Source organism: Callithrix jacchus, chromosome 20, assembly GCF_049354715.1.
Source record: "Callithrix jacchus isolate 240 chromosome 20, calJac240_pri, whole genome shotgun sequence".
Lineage (NCBI taxonomy): Eukaryota > Metazoa > Chordata > Mammalia > Primates > Cebidae > Callithrix > Callithrix jacchus.
The window spans coordinates 8,423,916-8,446,456 of record NC_133521.1 but is presented as its reverse complement, the minus strand read 5'-3'; the positions used below and the strand labels follow the sequence as shown (position 1 = coordinate 8,446,456).

Here is a 22,541-nt window from a genome sequence, read left to right as displayed (position 1 = left end):
GCAGGGAAAAGGAGCAGCATATTCTGGGCTGGAAAGGAAAGGAAAGTCCTCCATTGTTTAAGGATTGTTGGGAAGCACAGGGCAGTGGGGCAGAGGTGAAAGGGACGAAGTCATGTAGGAGACAGGAGACAGGGAGCTAGTACCTCCCGAGGGCCTGGTCTGCTGGGCTGGGAGCTGAGCGCTTGTCCTCAGGGCAGTGAGATGGGTTGCAGTAGGAAGTGGCATGGTGAGATAGGCGGTTTTTTGTTTGTATTTTTGTTTTTTAACAGAGTCTTGCCCTGTCTCCCAGTCTGGAGTGCAGTGAAGTGATCTCTGTTCACTGCAACCTCCACCTCCCGGTTCAAGCGATTCTTCTATCTCAGCCTCCCAAGTAGCTGGGACTACAGGGATATTGAACCATGCCTGGCCATTTTGTCTATTTTAGTAGAGACAGGGTTTCCTCATGTTGCCCAGGCTGGTCTCGAACTCCTGTCCTCAAGTGATCCTCCCACCTTGGCCTCCTAAAGTGCTAGGATTACAGGCATGAGGCGCCATGCGTGGCTCAGATTGGAGTTTTTAAAAGTGCTTTTCGTGTGCAGTGTGGGGACTGATGGGAGACAGCATGGCCAGTGGAGGAACTGTCCCCAGGCTGGGGGAGAACAGATGGGACTCTCTGCTAGGGTATGGAGGGGATGTGTAGAGTGGAAAAGTCTCAGTAACTGGAGTGACAAGGGAAAGAGGAGTCGGGGTGGCACCCAAGCTTCTGGTCTGGGCTACTTGGTGGATTGTCTGTCCCTCTGCTGAGCTAGGGGCAGGTTTTGCAGAAAGAGGATGAGTTTGTCTGGAGGCAGGTAGTTGGGACTCCTTGGCAGCAACCTAGAGACAGCCGTGGCATGGACGAGATCCAGGAAGTGAGTCCATGGAGAAGGCCAGGCAGCCAGCACTGAGATCTGAGCAACACCGCCATTTTAAATTATTTTTATTTTGAAATAATTATAGATTGTCAGGAAGTTGCAAACAAAGCCCAGTCAGGTCCCATGTCCCAGTTTTATTGCCACCATCTTTAAAGGAGGATCGGACAAATCTGACTGCTCAAAGTGGCCCCAGGGCTTCTATAGAAAATCCAACAGTTTTGATCTCAAGAAAGCGATTTCACTTAGAATTCAGGTTTGGCTGTAAGTGAAAGCGATTGAGGGACGTGAGAAGTTGATTGCTTCCTCATATGATAGTCTAAATGTAGGTGTCCAAGCCTGGAATAGAGGTCCTGGTAAGTTCTCAGGAACACAGGCTTCTTTCAGCCATTCCACCATTTCTAGGGGGTTGTCCTCATGGTCCAAAATGGTGGCTGGAATTCCAGCCATCACATCTGCTTTCCAGGGAGCAAAATAGAAGAAGGGACACAGAAGAACAGAGATGACAATAGGTATAAACAACCTCTCTTTTAAAAGAATGTTCCCAGGAGCTGCTACATGACACTATTGACTAGAGTTTAGTCACAATATTTATTTGCAAAAGAGTCTCAGAACTGTAGTCTTTATTCCTGGACTCAAAATCAAAGGCTCTATTACAAGGAAGAAAGAGTGTATCCAGGGCTGCAACTAGTTTCCTGTGCACAGAATCCAAGGGCACAGGGTGTTCTGAAAGGGAGGACATGTCAGTACCACTAAAACAGTCAGGAAGTCAAGAAAAGTAGCAATGAAATGCCCAGCGGATTTAGGGACAAGAAAGTCCAGTGGCAACTTTTTTAGGATAATGGCAATTGTCCATCTGACCCCAGAGCCCTTGATTCTGAGTGCGCAATGTTCTCCAGGGTCACCTTTTGTCCAGTGGATGGGGCAGAAAGACAGAGGTGTTGGAGATGAGGGTTTTAGACCGAGAGTGCAAATCCAGGCCACAGGCAGCTCTACAGCAGCAGGAAGTGGGAATGAGGGAATGAAAGGGACTCCAGGAAGAACCAAGTGGGACTGATGGTGAGAAGGACGGGAATGAGGACAGAAGATGGCCAAGTGTGTGGCTTCTGTGCTGCGGCATTTCTGGGTTCATAGCGGGCCCAGGAGTGAGTGGCTATGGAAGAGAGAAAAGGGAGGCCTTTGTGATGGTGAGGGCCATAACATTGAGAGACTGGGGTTCAAGCACCTGTGGAAATCACCCAGGATGCGGGCAGAGTATCAGATAGAGGCAGTCGCTGAGCCTCTGTGGAGTCTTCCTAGTTACCTCAACACCACTCCCAACTCTGCTGCCAAAAGAGCCCGTTTAATGTTCTCGTGGTTGACACCTGCCTCAAGCCTTGAATGGCTCCCCATGGATTTGCAGGAAAATGTCCAAACCCCTCTCCTTTTCCTCTGAGGCCCTTCTATGATCACGTGGCATGGGTTAGGATGCTTTCGACTCTCAGCAACAGAAACCCCAAGTAACAGACACTGCCTGTGCCTGGCTTGGATCCCCTGTAGGAATCATTTGTGTTTGCGGGTCCAATTTCCAACTGCCAGTACCTGCAGTTCCGCTGAAGCCTATGCCTGTGCACTGAAATAGCCCTTGACCGATGACTGACAAGGATGAGTGGAGAGATACCTCGGCTCCCTTCCTGTGCAGGTGGGATAACTCTGAGGTGTGTTCCACGTGGGCTTCTGGAGTTCCTCAGGATTAAGCTCCAGGTGCCCACATTTACTTCCCTTCCCTTCCCACCTAACTTCCCTACTCTCCTCCCAGTCTTTCCCAGGACCACCTCAAAACCAACAACTTGCTCCTGAGTCTTCATCTCGGGATCTCCTCCTGAGAAAAACCAAACATCTAAAGTGCAGACACTGGGTGGCTGCCAGGTGGTGTATGAATGCTTATACAACAACATCCCTGAGGACCCAGGGCTCTCTTTTTCTGTGCTCTGTAGTCCTCAGGCTGTAGCAAGATAGCTGCCACCAAGACATGTTACAAGTTCCTCCACAGACTTCCCTTCAGATCTAATTGGCCAGAATAGGATCCCATGATCTTTCCTGAACCAATCACTGACAAAGGTGAGGGCTTTGCCATGTCTGACTTAGATGAATCATCTGTGGGCAGAAAGGATGACGGGATCGACTACAGGGACCACAACACCATCCTGTCACCCATTCTAGTATGACTCTGCCACTGTAGATATGTAACGTAGTGAAAAGAAACAGCTGGTTGATGCTGCATGCCAACCAGCTCTGTGTTCTCACTATTTCACTTTCATTTATTCATTCATTCAACAAGCATGCACTGAATGTTTACTGTGTTCCTGATAGTTCCTGGGGTTAGGGATGTGGGAGACAAGACAAGCACAGAGGGCTGAGTGTGGTGGGATCTGGGTGGCAGAGGCACGACACTGGGGATATACTGATCCAACTGTTTTGCCATCTGAAATGTCCCACCCCACTGACCTTCCTCAGGATCATACCTGTCCCCTAAATCGCCTCTCCTCCAGGAGGCCTTTCCTGATTTCCCCAAACCAGGGGGTTCCATCCTGCCTCAGAGCCCCCTTGGATGTTCCAGGGTGTTCTTCTGGGCTGACACTGCCTTGGCTGGCTCTGAAGTGTCCTTGCATGCCCGTTACAAGTGACAGTGTTCTTCTTGTCTTCCCCATTAAGGCTCGTAGAGGGAGGGTGATGTGCCCCAGGGCCTGAGTCACAGCCAGGCAGCTCAACCCTGCAGGGCTGACCCACAGCCAGCCGGGGAGGCTGCCGCACCCAGCCCCAGTCCCTGCCTCCCAGCACCTGCCTTGAGGCTGCCTCCGCCCCTCCCCATGTCTCTCCCATCAATTTCTTATTTCATAAAAATCAATTTCTGTCCCGTTTTCGCCGTGTACATAAAAGACTGTGGCATCAATTAGCCTTCGTTCTCTCTCTCCCCCATCTCTTTTTCTTCCTCATCTTTTTTGGAAACCTCTTTGTAGGGAAAATCTCATATTTCAGCAATTTGCATTATCCACACACTCAGCTTTGAAGTTCTAAGTTATGGTAAGAAAAGGACCCACTTATCTGCCCATAAAAAATGTTCAAAGCTTATAAATTCCCTGAAACAGATGTACATTATCATTGGATTTGCCTTTCTTTTTGCTAGAGCATGCCTAATAGAGTTTCAGCCGCCCCCTGGCCCCCTTCTCCCGCCCCCGTTAGCATCTTGTCTCCACAGAAGCCCGCTCCCCACTGGGCCAGACTGACTTCAAAGTTCCCAGGCTGTCTGTTAGAAGCAAAGCACAAAGTGGGAACATAGGGGCCTTTTAAATCCCCCACGTTTAAGTCAATATCGTGCCTCCCTCCTTTCCCCTCTCCTGGCAGAGGGACATAAGTCAGCCCTTCCCTTTCTGCCTTCTTGAGCGCCAATTCAGCAACTACCAGAGAGAGGAAATCGGGCCTCTTTTTCTCCCAGTCTCTCTTTGCCCTCTCTTTCTTGCCAACTTTCCTTTTTGTTCTTTCCCTCACATAAGAATATGTTCAGCAGCACGGAAGGTAGGGCTGATCCCACGGGTAAGCAAGCAGGCGCATCCTTAGCGCTTTCACGGGTAAGAACATCATAAACAACAGGCATCCATCAGTCACTGTAGGATCCTACCATGACAGCCCCTCTCCGGGCTACTGTTTCCAATCCCTTCTACCTGTGGTGATGGCCAGTGTGTCACATCCTGTCTCCCCCAGCTGATCTTCTAGCTTCCTGATGTGTCTCTTGCGGTGATGAGTGGACTCCACCATTCAGGCCCCCAGGTTCTGCCCATCCTGGGCCTCCCTGTTGCTGGCTGCACCTGGCCATACTGGCCCACACCAGTTCATCAAGCAGCCCATCCTCCGTCCACCCTCAAGAGGTGCACCAGCTGCTACCTCTAACTTTCTATCTGGCTAATTCTTCCTCACCCTTGAGGTCACCACCTAAATGTGGCTTCCTGGAGAGTCCCTCTCCAGTTCCCATCATGTCCCCTTTGTTATTCCCTCCCATATCTCCCCAGAAGTCATCACAGTGGATAACAACATCGTTCCTGGGTGGAAGCTGTCCCCTCCACTACACGAAAGCGCCACAAAGGTGGGTGGAGAAGATGTCTGTTTCCTCGAGTGCGGGGCATCCTTCCTGACCCATAGTACTTCATCACTAAAGCTTTGAAAGTATGGATGAACAGAACTGGAAATGAATGTGGCAAAGGCCAGCCAGGCTTGAGCAGGTCCTTTCTGGGCAGCAAGTGCCAAGTGTGGTCTTTCTTTGCTCTACCCACGTCTTGCCCAGAAGTTCAGTTTTGGCCGCTCCTTGCCACTGGGGGGTGGTCACACCACAGAGACTGACCTGCAGTCTAACTAAACTGCTTAGCAAGACAGAGTAAGATACTCCAATGCCAAATTCTTTCTCCCCAATGAAGAAATGAGGGAGGGAGGGAGGAGGGAAGAGAGGGAAAGGGGAAAGTTCACAAGTACCACACTGGAAATATTCTGGCTAGGAATTTCTGGGCCAAATCACAATCAGATGCTGCCTTTTGAGGACAGAGTCAGAGGAAATGGAATCAGGTGACAATGGCTAAGATGGCCAGGGGCCCGTTTGAAGGGCATCTGGCCAGGGGACTTCAACCACTCAGAGTCACCCTGGGCCCCTGTACCTAGATGTGCTGAGAGCCCACAGGCCAAGTCCAGTGACACCATCTGAATGTCCCCAGAAGATTCCAGGTTTCAGTCTGTCTGCATCCTGTCACGCTTCTCTGGTGGCAGCATCAACATTCAACAAGTCTCAGCATCAGGGCCCTGCAAGAGGGGTACCGCTTTCCCATCTGTCTTTATGAATCTGATCAACAAAGACACGTGGAGTGTCAACAGCAGGCTATGGGCTAGGTCTAGCTGAGGGCGGGTAGGGAGGCCAGGAGTGTGTTGTTCTTCAAGTCACTCAACAGACACTGAACAAGCACTTGTCTTTGCTGGGCCTTTGGGATTACAAGACAATCTGGTGAACAGGTGCTTGGGTGGAAACCAAATAATCAGAGGCAAAGATAAGTACATATGGTAGATCCTCACCTCCGTGCATTTGCAAAATCACCTACTCACTAAAATTTGTCTGTAACCTGAAATTAATACTCGTGGTGCATTCATTTTGTTTGTGACATGCACAGAACAGCAAAAAGTGTGAGTGGCCTGACCACATGTTCTCAGCTGAGGTTGAACAAGGTGACGCTCTGCCTTTGCGGTTCAGTTCTCATCCTATAGCAAACATCCTTCTCACGGTCTACTTAGCATCATGCTTTGTGCATGTTTGTGCTTTGTGTTGGTGATCCGGCTGCTTATAATGCTCCCCAGGCCTGGCATTGAAGTGCCGTCTTGTGCTCTTAAGCTCACGGAAGGCTCTGCTATGCCTTATAGAGAAAACACGTGTGCTAGATAAGCTTTGTTCAGTCATGAGTTATAGAGCTGTTGGCTGAGTTCAATGTTAGTGAATCGAGAATATATAGTAAATCAATCATCTTTCATGAAACGCACATGAAACAAGCCTTTGCACTGATTGGCAATGAAAAAGTTATGACCAGAAGCTTGCAGGAACCTAGCCCTGTATTTTCCCCTAGGAACAATAGTTCAGTATGCGCTAACTCAGTTTTGGAGGCAACTTTATAAGATGTAACTACTGTGATGGGTAAGAATCAACCACAGTTACAAACATGATGAATGCTCTGACTGAAGGAGACCACAGGGCACCCTGAGAGCTTGGGGTACCATCTTGCTGAAGTTGGGGTCTCAGCCACACCAGCAGCCCCACCTCCCAGAGCTCTCTTTGCCTCACATGTCCCTGGATTTGACTGGAGTGATGGCAGACAAAGGAGTAGAACTGGTCTTTGTCAACCTGTATCAATGCCAACAGGTTCCTGGAAAGGGAGGGTCACATGGCTTGCAGCTTCTCCACAGGGACAGGTGTCAGGCTTGTGTTTAACCCTACCATGCATTAGCCACAAGTTAAGTAGGTTGCTTAATTAAACTATAATTCTGTTTCCTCATTGGTTTCCTCTCAATGAGGATTTGAGGACATTAGCAAATGTAGGCTGGGCGTGCAGTAGGCACCCTGTAAGAGGCAGATATGGCAATGTGGACTCCTCAGTGACCTTGGAGCTCAGGAGCTGGGCAAGGACAGTCTGAGATGCAGGGCAGCCAACTGCTCCAGAGGTCCCCCCTTTCCCCAAGGAAGGCACTGCTGTGCATGGCCTTCAGGCTGCCCATCCCCACCACTGCCCCTACTGTTTGTAGGACTCAGAGCTGCCACCCCCATGGTCTAGCTTCAAGCCAAGGGCAGTTTCATGATACAAATGTGGTGTTGAAGGCCAGAGACAGCAGGGGCTTGTCCAAGTTCACATCACAAGTCATGTCTAGAAGGAACAGAGTGACCCCATCAAACTTGAGAGGGAAAAGTCATATCCTTAAGTGTTTCTTGAGTGTGTAGCAGAGGTGGCATGCCATAGCAGCTGCCTCACAGGGGGCTTTGCAGCAGGGGTAGGGGGCAAGTACCCTTCATCCGTCAGGACTGCACCTCCTGTTTTACTTATCAAGGGCCTATTACATGCCAGGCTCTGTGCTGGATGCCTTATGCCCACTGGATCATTTACTCATAACAGCTCAGAGAGATAGTTACCCCACTTAGCCCCATGTTAGAGAAAAGAAACAAGCCACAGAGAGGGTGAGTCACTTGTCTCAGGTCACACAGCTGGGAAGTAGTAGAACCAGGACTCAGCTCAGGTCCAAAGTCTCAACCATGGGCCAGTCTGTCCATCCTAGCTGAGCCCCCAAGCTGCATTTTGTGGTCCAGCTACTGGATCCTGCAACCTTCTCAAACTATCCACGAAGCCAAGTGCTTAGAATCTAGGACATCAGGTCCAGACAATTTGGGGCCACATCTTCCTGGACCTGCTGATGGGCAAGGACCAGACTCTAGCTTGAACAGTGAGATGCAGTGAGACTGCCAGAGAGGCAGGAGTCACAGACAGAGCCTGGCCTGAGTCTCCTACTGAGACTGCCCATGGGCACACCCAGGGAGTCCCCATCCCCTGCCCGATCAGCAGTCTTTCTGCTTCCCCCTCCAAGAGACCTGAGGGCATTCATCCAGGGATCCTGACATAAATAAACTCCTTCCCCATTTCTTGCTTTGCTTAAGTCTCCTAAGTCGCTGGAGCTGAAGCCAAGCAGGCCTCATTAGGTCCACTTTACAGAAAAGTAAACTGAGTCTCAAAGAGGGGAAGTCACTGAGCCAGGTACAACCCAGCCAGTCTTCTGAGTTGGGGCTTTCCACCTATCTTGGCAGTTTAAGGAGTGCTGGGCAGGGTCTCACACAGCCTGGGACCCTTTGCCAGGGGCTTCCAGCCCACCCCGCCCCACCTAAATGAGGAGTGGGGCCATGTTGTGAGGGTCTCCAGGACTGCTCCCAAAGACTTCCCCATGGACACCCTCCCTTGCCTGGAACTGCTCCCTCAGCCATTCTCCTGTGTAATGCTCTGCCCTGAACAGGCTTTTAAGTGACATCACTGACCTTCAAAAATTAGGTGCTTGAGGCTGTGCAGGGGTCATGAGCTGAATCATGTCAAAGCCAGGCCTGACAATCAGGCTGAGAGGGGATCCGGGCACGTTAAGAAAGGCATGTGTACCACTAGAAGGAGCGGACGGATCACAGCCATGTGGGAAAGGGGGACTGGGGTAAACACACATCCTGATTTTTATGAGAAAAGTGAAAAATCCAGGTTTTTAGCTGAAACCCTAAGATTTTGGAAATTAATTCAAAAATTTTGAAACCCTGGACACGTCAAACAGGACACATCAATGGGCCATGCTAGGTATGGTCCCGGTGAGCAGAGGATTGACTTCTGGAGGCTTAGAGTGAGCAGGGGACAGGAAGGTAGGGCAGAGTTCCAGATCCTACAGCTTCTTGGGAAGTGTGGCTCTGAGCAAGTTGGCCTCCGGCCCGCTGTAACCCCTCTGCCAGGCACCAAGAAACACAGCTCAGGGCCAACCACTGAAATGGCCATGACACGTCTGCTGATGCAAGCAGACCCCACCACCACCAATGGCCTCTGTGGAGTTACTGACCAGTGTTGGGGGTTCCAGAAACCCCCTCTCCAGACATCACAGATGCCAGCCTCCCCCAAGTGCTTTGCTGAGGCCATGACTGGAAAAAGGGCCTGTGAGTCGGTCTGTGCTCAGCTTTGGAAAGAAGTGTCCATTTGGACTCCACACCCCTACCTGGGGTCTTAGGTCTCCCACCTCCAAAATGGGAAGAGAAACTCTAGCCCTACTACAGTGTGTGGTTGACCAAACTTTCACTGGTTTCCAAGGGGGGAAAAAAGACAACACAATGAGGTGGGGGCGAGGGGTTTTTTGTTTTGTTTTTTTTTTAACTAATGCTAAATTATGTTTTTCCTTCTTTTGGTTTCTTTAAACAGTAAGGGACTGCAATTTTCTAATATTTTTTCTTTTTTTATATCCTTATTTAGCAAACTTAAAAGTTGATGATGCTGTGTTGCTTTCCCAGACTTTTATTTGAAATGTGACTGCTTTGTAAAACTCCAGAGTCAAGAACTCACAGGCAGGAGGCTGTCTTCAATGAACAGGAAAGGATGAGAAATCTTCACTCCCCTCCTTCCTGCCTCCCTCGATCGCTCATTCCCTCTTCCATTCATTAACCACCCACTATGTGCCACGACCTAAGGAAGCAGCTAAGAAGTCCCTGTCTGCAGCGGCTTTGCAGACCAGGAGGAAGGCAACCCACAGAGCCAGGATCCCGATGACCACGAATGACTGCCTCTCTGCCTGGGTACCAGCTAAGATGATTCCAAAAAGCAAGGCCTTGTTGGGAAAGAAAAAAGCAAAGGTCAGCTTGGCTGAACTCACCCAGAATTTTGCCATCAGAAATATCTAGAAAATGGTTATTTTAAAAGCGCAGGGGGATGCCAGGGCTTGGGGTGGGGGTGAGGAGTGATGCTTTCTGTGCTTAGGGCCCCTGAAGGCCTTGGTCCTCCAGCTCAGAAGCCCAGGGGGTCCTGGGCTGCCTCCTCCAGTGCCAGCCCTTGGACCCTGGCAGTTCCTCCGAGGTTGTTGTATTTTAGACCTTCTTCTAAGCCTTGAATGCTCCTCTCTCCCTTCCTCTTTCCCTGATTTGGAGGCTGGGGAAGGGCTCTCTGAAGGGTCTGACCAGATGTGACACCAAAATGAACCCCACTAGGGGCAAGGCAGGGCCCCCATAAGCTTGGAACCAAGCCTGGGTTTGCAGTATAGCAAAATGAGATAGCTGGCATTCACTACAAGCCCTATTCCCCAAAGCTGGCCTTGACCAAGGGCCTCAGGCAAAGCAGGACGATGGGAAGAGAAGTTTTCCAGAAAGCCACTCATGTCTCCCTCATTTCAGACCCTAGTCCTGAGCCAGGGGAGGGAAGTGAGTATGTGCTCCACACACCAGGACCCACCCTAGTTGAAGGACCTTGGGGTCTCACTAGATGTGGCTGTCTTTAAACACCTGTAATTTTACAATAAGGGAGGAGAAGTGGGTTATCCAGGGGCAGATGGCATCTAGAAAAAGATGACAGGGCAGCTAGAAAAAGAACTCAGCCCCAAAACAAGGGGCTCTTACTAAATTCTCCAGCCTCATCCTCTGCTGTGGCATAGCCACTTGCTCTAACATCCATGAAGGTTTTGGGGGTCCCTGGTGGGGCAGGGAGCAGGTGGAGCTCTTTCTGCCTCTCCTACCACCTTAATGCACATCCTCCTCGGGGCAGGGCCACTGAGATTCCACCCCACATGCGCCAAGGCACAGGCAACAGGACTCGGAGTCGCAGGCTGTGGACCCGACCACAGCAGCATTTCCTTGGAGGTGTGGAGCTTGTGAAAAGCACTGGTCCCTGCACCTCACCCCTGACCCACCTTAGCTCATCTCCAGGGGTGGGCCTGATAGCTGCATTTCACATGCTCTCTGGGGGGGATTCTTATGGTCACTGAAGCTAGGTATTTCCCTCAAATGGGGCCCTCTGAGGTCATCTGGGGAAGATGCAAGGCTCTAGGGACTTAGCTGGGGTGTCTACGAAGTCACCTGGGGGCTTGAAACATCTTGAGGCCTGGGCCACACCCTAAACCTGTCACTCAGCATCATCAGAGGTGGAACCCCCACACCAGTATTCTGTGAAATCTCCCCAGGTGATCCAAAGCACTCGGGGGATGAGAATTACTGGTGTGAGCATCCCCTCTGTCTCCCCAACCCACCGCCAGCAGGCTGGCATGCCAAAGTCATGTCTAGAGGGCCTCATGTCTAGGTAGGAATCTGTGCCAGGCTCATGGGCTAAATGTACCAGGATTCTTCTAGTCTGTGGGAGACACTGGAGGGAAGAGGAATCCCATCAGCTGGTCAATTGGAGACGGGGAGTCTCTGCCAGGCTCTGCCATTTCCTCCCCCGGGTCACCGTCTGCTACTGGCAAACGGGTCGCACTCATTCCCCTTCTCATGCTGGAGGCAGATGCTAGGTAAAGGAAGCCTTTTGCAGGGAAATACACAAATCAGGAAAGTCATTTGGGGGTGTGGGCCCCTGAGGAGAGAGGTGGGGTACAAAGGACTGCTGGTTTGGGAGAGGTTAGACTGAACACCAGATCAGAGCCCCACATAAAGATCATGAATGTAGCAAGTGATCAAACTTTTAATGACAGGAAAGGTGTCCTGAGCACAGCTTTTAGAAGTTAATAAAGTGTGTGGTTGAAACATCTGTCTTTGCTCTGTAAAACGCAGCCCTGCACACATCTGAAGAAGGGGTGCATGTGGGGGGCTGGGTGCAGCTGGTCTGAGGAGGCCAAGGCAGGGGCCAGGAGGGCGGGTGCTGGGGTGTGACTGGATGAGGGGCAAGGCTGCCTTGGGGCCTTTTGGGTGTGCAGTGACCAGGTGTCTGCTATGTGACAGGTAACACCATCTTTAACGAGGAGGCAGGGGTGCTAGGTGGAGGGCGTTCACAGCCTGCTGGCACTGAGCACCTCTCAAGGGCCCCCTTTCATTCCCGAGAGCACTGACAGGCCTCACAGAAGCCAGGTTATTAGTGCTGGCATCTGACAGACACACCAAGGTGCAGGCAGCCTTCTCCTCCTCCTGCCACACTACTGGGCTGCCCTCCCTCTAGCCCAGTAATGATTTGAGATCTAAACACTGAGAAAACAGCGTTGGGTGAGTGAAAGAAACTGCTCCTAGCTGTTTCCTTTGCCAAAAAGTGTAATTAGCATGGCTGGATGCTAAGTGCAAGAATCCCCCAGGCTTCCGTCCCCCGGGCACTCCTAGGAGATGACAGCAGGCCGATACCTGGGATCTTCACCTGGCTGTCTGCCTTAAACACACCCAGGCCTCGGTACACAGTAACAGATCAGCAGAAATTGGCATTCTCTTGCCACGCGTCTCCCCAGGGGAACCCCCCATGCTCAGAGCTCAGGGGCCCGGGGCAGTGGCAGCTGCTCCTCTGGAATGGCCTTCAGAAGAGTTGCAGGCAGGACCAAACTTCTCACCCACACCAGCCTGCAGGAAAATGTACTCGAAGCCTCACCAGAAAGCACGGTTTCCCCTTCTAGTTTTCCCTCCTCCCTTCCTTCCAACCTTCTTTCCTCTCTTTCTTCTTCCTTCCATTCTTCATTATTTAGTATAACCTATTTATTTATTTATTTGAGACAGAGTCTCACTCTGTCACCCAGGCTGGAGTGCACTGACGCAATCTTGGCTCACTGCAACTTCTGCCTCCCAGGTTCAAGTGGTTCTCGTGCCTGGCCTCCCAAGTAGCTGGGATTACAGGTGCACACCACCATATCCAGCTAACTTTTTGTATTTTGAGTAGAGAGAGGGATTTCACCATATTGCCCAGGCTGGTCTCGAACTCCTGACCTCAGGTGATCCACCCACCTTGGCCTCCCAGAATGCTGGCATTATAGGCATGAGGCACCACACCCAGCCAGTTAACCTCTTTTAGAGGTTATGTACAATCGCATCAAAATTGAAACCACACTTGCTCTTGAACTCCACGGTTCCAAGTGGACACTTTCTGTCTCCTGCACTCTTGCCCCTCAGCACAGGGACAGCCATGTGCAAGAACTTTCCGCACTGAGCCTGGGATGACAGGTGACCCTTATGACCACCAAGAGGGGACGGGGCAAGCTGGTGACAGCACCTCTAGTCACAGAAGGCTGAGCAGCTGCTAGAAGGGGGCAGAGCTCTATGACCTAGGGAGGGAGATCTCCAAATATATTCAGTTACTGAAAAAAACGGCATAAGTATGAACACTATGCTCCTTGTGTGAAAATAAAAGGGTGGGTGGGAAGAGGATTAAGCAGTAACTGCAGGGTTTTTTTTCTCCCCCTTAAAAATAGATCTGAAATAAATATTGTGAAATGTCAGCATTTGTAAATTCTGGGAGGTGAGTTCACAGTTACTGTTACACAATTGCCTGTTTCAAACTTTGTGTTTAAAATATTTTAAAAATTAACAAAATGCATATGGGAGATATATAAATGTATTTATTCTGGTAAAGAACAGCTAACACTTTCATAGTTCTCACACAGGCCAGGCACTGCCATGAGCCCCGCCTTTCTAAAGGAGAAACTGAGGCACAGTATTTCACTTGAAGCACAGAGCTACAAAAAGGGAGACAGCATTTGAACCCAGCAAGCTGGCGCCAGAGTCTGTGCTCACAACCCCCGCACTACACTGAGGCCCTAGACCACACCCAGAAAGCTGGCATCAGGGATGCTGGCAGGCCTGGGATGGAGGGAATTTTACTTTTGACTGTACACCTGTGTACTATTTGAATCTTTTACATGTGCACATTACTTTTTTTTAAATAATGTTTTTAAAATTGGGCAAGTCCCAGTTTCCAAGAAGTAACAGAATCCTGACAGGTGTGAAGCTCAGGGAGGCAGAGGAACTGTTCTAAAACCAGTAGTCCCAACTCCCAGCTGGCCTCCAGGGTTGCAGCAATTCAGAGCCTGGAACACCATTACTTCCTGTCTGCTCTGCACCTGTTCCCTCCTGTCTTCCAGTACAGACCCCACCCTCTTGTGGTAGGTTGGCCATGTGACCCCAGCGGTCACATGATTGGATCAGCTATGGGTACCAGAGCTAAGCCCAGCCAATCAGAATCCTGCCCTGGAATTTACACTAATGTAAGCACCTTTTCCTTATGGTTAGGGGACCCAGAATGCCAGAAGCCAGGGTTCCCTGACCAAGCATGTAATTGGGCACAAGTATCAATCCAGGGGACAAGAGGGAGGTACGAGAACCTGTCTCAGCTGCATTCACATCCTGGGCCCTGTCATCTCAAAGCCAGCTCCCTCCCTGCCTCCCAACTTGGTTTTGTTCACTTTGGACTGAGCTGAGTTCTCACTGAACAGAAACTCACAACCCAAAAGAAGCACATGGCCATGATTAAGCCCTGCACCAATGGCGAGTGGGAGACCAGAATCCAGCTCTGCCCGCTGTGTGGTCTCAAGGGAGTTACAAGCTTCTAAGCCTCAGACATGCTCCGTGAGCCGCCACCAAGCTGCTTCATGGGGCTGTCCTAAGGATTAATGTATTAATCCAATCCCAGGCACATCAGTCATTAATAAAATTAATAATATGGTGACAACTAAGCCCACTGCCTTTGGAAGTAACTCCTTACTAACTACATTAAACCCAAACTCGAAGCCCTGGAAAAGAGGATCCCAGCTGCGAGAAAAAACAGCAGAAAGAAAGGCAGCTGGAGTTGCTTCTCCCTTTTGTGTCCCTCTAGATTCACTCTCCGCTCTCCTCTCTGACCTGGGAACATGCCCATGTGAGCCATATCAACAAGCCCCCTTGGCCCAGTGGCTTCTAGCAGCCTCAGCCACTGGATTGAGAGGAGGCAGGAAAGTGGCTCAGAATGTTAATTTCCCTGGAGGGTCCCATGACTGGCTGCATCCTTTGAGCAAAGGTCACAGCTCTCAGGTGCCCCTCTCACTCCTCCAGCATTCCTGTCTGCTAAAGATAACTCCTTCCCCACTCAGGCCCAGGGGTGGGAGTAGCGCCCCACACTGTAGCTTCAGGGTTCTGCACTCTCACGGGAGGCTTAGCCACACTTTGTAAATATTGCCTTTATTAAAAACTCTGCTCAAATTATCCAATTTGAGTGTGTGATCTGCTTTTCTCTGAGACCCTGGCTAGCTGACTGTTTCTTTCTCAGGTTTCTCCAGGCTCTGGCTAGACAAAATCCTTCTCTGCAGAGGACGCTGCTCCAGAGTCTCAACTCAGGCCACAGTCCCCCTTTCCCTCCAAGCTTCTGTACCCCAGCAGTTCTCTCCAAAATCCGTCAGACCCTGCAACCCGAGAATGGACCTCTGATGAAAGCATCTGAGAGCCCTCCAGTCCCAAAAGGAGACAAGCAGGGTCACATCTGAGCTCCAGAAGTGTCCAGAGAAGCAAACCACTGATTTCTACACACCAGAAAAGATACCTGAGAGTACATATTTATAGAAAGATACATAGAAATGGACAGATGGCATCTATCTATAGATACAGAAAGCTCTGTTAGAGAACCGTGGAGGTACATATATATCTGCCACATCCTCCACCACAACCAACAGCACACAATTGCCTGGATCTTGGAAAACCACACTTGTTTAAGTGGTTGGTTTCCTCCCTAGCAGTTTCCAAAATGAGAAGGATGGTCTCAGCGATAGTCCTTAAATATGTGCATGTGTATCGCTCTAAAAAAGAGAGGAGGAGGAGGAGAAGGAGGAGGAGGAGGAGGACGACGGGGGGGGGGGGAGGAGGAGGAGGAGGAGGAGGAAGAGAAGTGGATTTTCATGTTGTGCATGGCAAAAGAGATGGGACTGCTTTGGGGGTAAGGGCTTGATTTCACTGGAAAAGCATGAAAGACAACTCCAGAAAAGACAGCTAAGGTTTCTAGGTTGGGACATAAAAACACAACAGCAAGAAGTTCTCGCTCTGCAGTCCACTGAAATCCCTTGTAGCACATTACAATCAGTTAAGGGCAAAATAAAATCAGGATAATACTGAGAGGTAGCAGCTGTTTATCTTCTCGGAGATTTCGAGGGTCTCTGGAAGCTGGGCCAGGGAAGGGGACTCTCCTGGAAGAGGCTGGGGTAGGGCAGAGTTGGGGCTGAGGGCTCCCTGGCTCTGGGAAGGGTATGGGCTGATCCGCACAGACGACGCTGCAGCTCCTGAGCCTTGAGGGAGCCTCTGCCCATTACAGGCCACTCCAAACCAGAGTCATTTCCTGGGCTAGTTATGCAGTCCCCACAACATATAAATAAAAGTTTAGTTCTGTGTTTCCATAGATCTTCTACATGAAGGCTAGCTAAATATTAGTGGAGTAACAATAATTATTAATAACAATAATCGTCATAATAACAATAATTAATAGAATAATAATGCCTTGGGGTGTTGGGGGCAGGGTCCTTCATATGGCGGGGTGGGGCCCTGGGGAGGCGCTCTATGTCTGGTAGAAGTGGTGGTAATGGTGGTGGTGTTCGTGGTGGTGGTGGTGCTCATGTCTCTGGACTGGCTGCCCAGCCTGGCTCTCGTACACCACCACGGCAGGCAGCTCCCGAAGGTGCTCCCGCCCCAGGACCGGGCCGCCTGGGGCCAGCGGTGCCTGCAGGCCCCGGCAGCCCTGCTGGCTTTCCTTGGCTCGGTGCTTGTGCTTCTTGTGCCCGAGGGGAGCCAGGGAGGGGAGGAGGGCTGGGCTGGTGGCCAGGTGGGCGGAGGGGGACACCGCAGGGACGGCGGGTCCCAGAGGTGGTTTGTTTCTTGCCCCTCTGGCCACGTGGCCCACACTCACGCTCTTGCCCTGGGCCTTGGGGGACCTCACAAAGTGCTTGCTCCCGTCCTGGGTGGCCCGGAGCCGTTGCTGGAGCTCCGAGACCTTGGCGATTGGGGTGTCAAGGAAGTGGAAGGAGCCTGGGTCCGCGCCTTGGGGCTTTCGGTGTGGGACGTGGATGGCTTCCGGCTCATGGGAGCGAGATCGAGTGGGGTTGGAGGTGCGGGGGGGCAGTTCTGACTTCTGGGCCACAGAAGGGGAGCCTAGGAACCAATTCAACAGACATTTAATGAGCACCTACTGTGTGCTGGGGTCTTGTGCTGTACCCCAAACATCACCCCCACCCCCAGTTCTCCAAGACTAAAAAATGCAACTATTCTTGATCAGAGCTACCCCCAACATCCTGACTGACCCTCACTGCCTTGCCGGAAAACTCTCTGAAATGGAACTTTCCCATCTGCTAACGGGGAAGAACCGGTTCTTCGGTAGGTCTTCAAAAATACTCTTCGAGAGAGAGCCGAGAAAGAGAGATGGCAGCAGAGACCCTGAAAACTGTCTACGGTCACTGGGGTAAGAAAGAACTCTTAAGTATATTGCTAAAAACATACAGAAGTAACTCATAGAGGAATTAAACCTAGTAAAGAAAGGGGAGAAGGGAGTTGTGGGAGTGAAATTGAGCAAGAAGTCAACATATGTCAAGGCTGATAAAGACACAGCCACGTTGTACTTAGGGAAACCTAGGTTCTTGCTGAAAGAAACAGGCAGGAGAGGTCCAAGTAGCTGCCTGGGGAACAGAGCTTGGGTGGGCAGGGATGGGGCACAGAACTGTTGTTTGTCACGGGTGCTAAGCCCTTTGATACTATTTGATTTTGTTCAATTTTGTGAATGTTAAGTTTGAAACCATTTTTAACGTCGCTTTCTCTAAGAAGAGCCTTTGACCTGTCCCGTAATGCTGTCTTCCCCAAGCCTGGGGTAGCAGTGAATACCACCTGCATGGCCCATCCAGCCACGCCCTGCCCTCATCTCTCATCGAAGGGTGCTCGAGTCCCTTACCAGGCCCAAACTGGGAGGTGTAGTTTTCTATCCCGGCGAGATCTAAGTAGTGGTTTCTCCTCTCAATGTTCTCATCCACGCAATGGTGGTAGCAGCCAGACTGCTCCAGGCGGCTGTCACCCTGGAACCTATGGCAGGGAAGGCAGGTGAGTGGGGTGACATTGAACACCAGGTGAGGGCAGCTGCAAAGGCTGCTGGGAAGCCCCCAGAACAAACTGTGGGCCCTTTATTCATTTTCTTCTTGGCCTTGGGAGAGGGTGGGGAGGAACAGTCCTCCCTGCGAACTGTGCCTTCATGTCCTTCCCTGCCGATGGAGAGACAGACCACAGCCCATGACCCGACTTCCTTGCAGTTTCTGGGAGGAGTGGACAGGGGTTGGCTTTAAACAAGTTCAAAGCAAATGTGAGAGGTTATTGGTCAACTTCTAAGAATCCCTCAGTGCCAGGCTTCAAGCCATATGTGCCTGCTACAGGTAGGTGGCCTAAACCCTGGCCTGGTTCCCCAGGGGGTACAGGCAGCAGAAGTCCCTCACACTGTTGGAGCTGGGCCTGGCAGACCCCATGACCTACCCTACAGCCCAGGATGGGACTCTCAAGTGTGTGTGTGTGTGTGTGTGTGCATGCGCGCACGTGTGCACACGCATGTGTGTGTGACTAATACTGTGTGTATGGAGGGGTGGGGAGAGATGCTGCCAGAGGCTCTCTTTTGTTCCCTGCAGGGCTTGGGGCTCCCCAGCCCTCTCCTCCAAGGACCTCTGTGAGCTGCTCCCATCCTGGTTCCTTCCCACACACCACAGCACCACCTTCCCCCAGGATCTCCAGCCAGCCTGGGTCCCTCTGATTCTCAGCCCTGTCCCCACACCTGGCTGTGACCCTGCTTGAACTATGTTTTTTCTTTCCCCTAAGAGAGTACCAATCCCGCTCCAGTCATTCCCTTACCCTTTGCACCCTAGAGGCTAACACAGCTTCATGCCTGCCGTGTTACTGTTGTTTACTCAATGCCTTTCTTTAATGATCTCTTTCCTTTCCTCCCTTCCTCCCTTGCCCGTAGAAGAAATACCAGGTGAAAGGTAACTGCAGCCTAATCATTCCTTCTCCACAATTCTGAAATCCAAAAAGCCTGAAAACTAAGATTTTTCATAACCCACGTGGAAGCCAAGCCCACCCTCAAGGGATGGGAAGGTGTTTAAGGTCTTTATCTCACTTAGTGTGAATATCCAATCATCTCCCAGCAGAAACAGCAATGCATCAGAGCCCATGCACCGCTGGGAGCCCTGCCAAAGCCCAGCAAATGCTGGACTCCAGTCCTGTCTGTCCAAGGTGTGTTGCATAAAAGGATGTAGTTATTTGTTAAGATTTTTGTTTGATTTATGACTCTGTGCATCAAAAGTGTTGGCTCCCTGAAGAGAATACAGACCAGAGCCAAACTTCCTGCTCTGAGTCCTCCATATCCAGGTACACAGCCGGTGCTCAACATATGCTCATGTGCACCATGCCCACGTACCTAAGTGGGGCTCGCTGCTCATGTGCACCATGTGCACCATGCCCACGTACCTAAGTGGGGCTCGCTGCTTCTTCTCCCAGCTCCGCAGCTCCTCAGCCGGCTTGGTCTCTGCTCGGGGCCTCGTGCTCTGCAGGTCTGAGTCCGGCCGAGAAGCACAACAGACACCAGGTGAGCTGCCTGCTCCCACCCTGCCCAGGGGCCACCTGGTGTGCAGCTGCTTTGCAAGGCCACTGTGAGAGGGTTCCCTGAGCTGGGGCTAAAGGGCTCTCATAGCTATCTGCCCTGGGCATGTCCCCATCTAGCCTCACCTCCACCCCAGACTCCCTCTCCAGCCTCACCTCCTCCCCAGACTCCCCCTCTATCCTCACCTCTTCCACCTCCATCCTCAACTCCTCCCCCTCCAGCCTTACCTCCTCCAGGCTGGCCTCAAGCCTTGCAGACGCCATGCTGCCCACAACACCAGCCTTTGCTCGAGCTGCATGACTCTGCCTATGCAAGGCCTCTCACCTGGAATCCCTTCCCTCCTCTTCCCACCCTTCCTCCTATCAGTTCAAGGACCCTTTGAACCTCACCTGTTCACAAAGCAGCTGCCCCAGAAAGCCCACAGGGAGGGAGCTGGCCCTTCCAGGCAGGGGCTGGTCCTTCCTGAGATATGGGAGGACCTTGTTTCCCAGGCTCAGCCCTGCAGCCCCTCACCGGCCTGATTGACAAGGACGCTCCTCTTGCTCTGGCTGCCATCGGGGCCCACTGTGAGCTTCACCCGCAGCATCTTGCTCGATGTCGGGGAGTGGTTGACGGAGGAATCCACCACCTCATAGATGGTGTGCAGCAAGCTGGTGATGTCCTGAATGGGAAGGAAGCAGAAACCCATGCGGGGTTGCCGTCACAGGGCCTTGAAAACAGAAATCAGAGGGCCTGGTGGACGCTGCAAGCCTGAATCCCTCTGGCTGCCCCATAGCAGAGCCTAAGGCAAAAACCTGGATGTCTGAGGTTCATTTGGGAGGAGATCCTAGGAAGCAGGAGTGAGGGAGCAGGGAGAGAGAAGAGGAAAAACCCACAAGAGAAAAGAAAAAGAGCAGGTTACAGCCAGGGGCAACCGGGGCTCAGTCACACTGGGGCCCTTGAGGGAGAGTGTAGAGCCCACCTGGGAAAAGCCTCATTCAGATAGAGGGGGGTGTTTAGAAATGGACTCACGTTCCTCACTGCCTGAGAGCTTCCCAAGGATGCTACATTCCCTGTACTTTGGATTTTTGTTTGAGATACGTTCTCACTCTGTCACCCAGGTGGGAATGCAGGGGTGTGATCATGGCTCACTGCAGCCTCAAACTCCCGGTCTCAAGCGATTCTTCTGTCTCAGTCTCCCTAAGTGCTGGGATTACAGGCATGAGCCATGAGCCACTGTGCCCCACCCTCCCTTGTGCTTTTGGGCTCCCCTGCAAGGGCCAAGCCAGCTCCCTGTACCTGAGAAGGCTCTTACAGTGGGCACCATCTACCATGGCAGCAGGTAAACTTCCAGGTAGGCCCAGGGAAAACTGGGTGGGGACATCAACAGCATGGCTTCGGGTTTGAAATGAAAAATGGACAGGGAGGCGTGTCCCTGCTATGGGTTGAACTGTGGCTCCCCATTCACCTGCAAGTCCTAGTTAGGTTGAAGCCCTAACCCCGACTGTGACTGTATTTGGAGGAAGGAAATAATTAAGGTTAAACGAGGTCATGAAGGTGGGATCATGATAGGATCAGGGCCCTTAGAAGAAGAGGAGAGGCTAGGGATATGGCTCACACCTGGAATCCCAGCACTTTGGGAGGCCAAGGTGGGAGGATCACTTCAGCCCAGAAGTTCAAGACCAGCCTGGGTAACATAACATTCTCTACAAAAAATTTTTAAAAATAGCCATGTGTGGTGGTGCACACCTGTAGTCCCAGCTACTTGGGAGGCTGAGGTGGGAGAATCACTTCAGCTTAGGAGTTTGAGGCTGCAGTGAGCCGTGAGAGTACCACTGCACTCCAGCCTGGGCAACAGTGCAAGATCCCATCTCTTGTAAAAAAAAAAAAAAAAAAAAATAGGAAGAGACACCAGAAGAGGTCTCTCTCTCTCTACCACATGAGGACACAGTGAGAAGGTGGCCATCTGCAAGCCAGGAAGCGAGTCCTCACCAGGAACTGTAGCAGGTGGCACCCTGGACTTCCGGCCTTCAGAACTGTGAAGAACAAATTTCTGCTCTCTAAGCCACCCAGTCTCTGGTGTTTTGTTATGGCAACTTGTGCTGGCTGAGACCGTCCCTGTAAGATAAACTAATCTGTGAGAACTTGACTAACTCTTATCTCCTCTCTGAGCCTCAAGCACCCCTCAACCAGAACAGGGGTGTCTACACAATGTTCCCTGGGTATCCCACAGCCCTTCTGATTGGGGCTGGAGGGCACAGATTCCCCTCACTAGGCCCTTTCTGTCTGGGTACCTGCTGAGGTCACTTGTCTGGTGGGGGTGAGGGGGTAACGTCCTGCTTTAAATGGCATTGGAAACCTCTGGAGAAGACATTGTTTCTCTGCTGATCAGGCCCATCCGTGGTTAGTTGCCTGCCCGGCCATCCTCCACCCCCTGCCTATAAGTCCCGCAGGCTGAAGTGGCTGAGGCAACCCCAGCGCAGCCCCAGCCAGGCAGGTGTGTGGGTGGGTGGCCCAGCATGGTAGGGGCTACCGGCCCTGTCCTGGGAGGCGCAGCCACACAGCTCAGCTGACCTGCCCTTTGACAATGCAGGTGGGAAGAGGGAGTCACACAGAAAAGCTAGAAATCCAGGATTTTCTGGTACATCTTCAGAATCACTGATATTGGCAACTGATGTTTAACAAAACCCTTTGGAGGACCAGAGCAGAACATCTGGGGGTCAGACTGGAATTGTGGGAGCCACATGTTTGAGACCCAGGTTCCAAGCCCTCCCTATCTGGCTTGCTCAGTGATCCCACCTCTTCCTGCGAGGCCCGCAGAGGGCTCTCCTTCTTCCTCTTTTCCTTCCCTCTGGCTTCTCCATAAGGCCCTGTTTGCTCACTCTCTCTATCTTGGGCAGCCTATGACGGAGGCTTCATTATACAGATGAGGCGGCTGAGGGTCACTCACTTCATCCCCCAGACTTCTGATACCTTAAAGGACCTGGGGCCCTGGTGTGTGATCAGGGCTGGGGGTCCCAGCAGACTGAGGGTCTCGGACCCTATATGCTTTGGCAATTCTAGGTTAAAAATCAACCCCACT

General features: G+C 51.5%; 1 protein-coding gene across 2 annotated transcripts in view; it reads right to left on the bottom strand.

Annotated features, from left to right (window-relative positions):
* Positions 1 to 13,440: 13,440 nt before the first annotated feature.
* NKD1 (NKD inhibitor of Wnt signaling pathway 1) overlaps positions 13,441 to 22,541 on the bottom strand; it is an 89,212-nt gene continuing 80,111 nt past the window's right edge. For both annotated transcript variants that reach the window (XM_054248734.2, XM_078357362.1), the window contains 4 exons: positions 19,994 to 20,141; positions 19,348 to 19,432; positions 17,795 to 17,922; positions 13,441 to 17,004 (listed from right to left, as the gene is read on the bottom strand). In XM_054248734.2, coding sequence (XP_054104709.2) covers positions 16,415 to 17,004; positions 17,795 to 17,922; positions 19,348 to 19,432; positions 19,994 to 20,141 — 951 coding nt within the window. In that variant the 3' untranslated portion in view covers positions 13,441 to 16,414. The remainder of the gene's footprint in view (positions 17,005 to 17,794; positions 17,923 to 19,347; positions 19,433 to 19,993; positions 20,142 to 22,541) is intronic.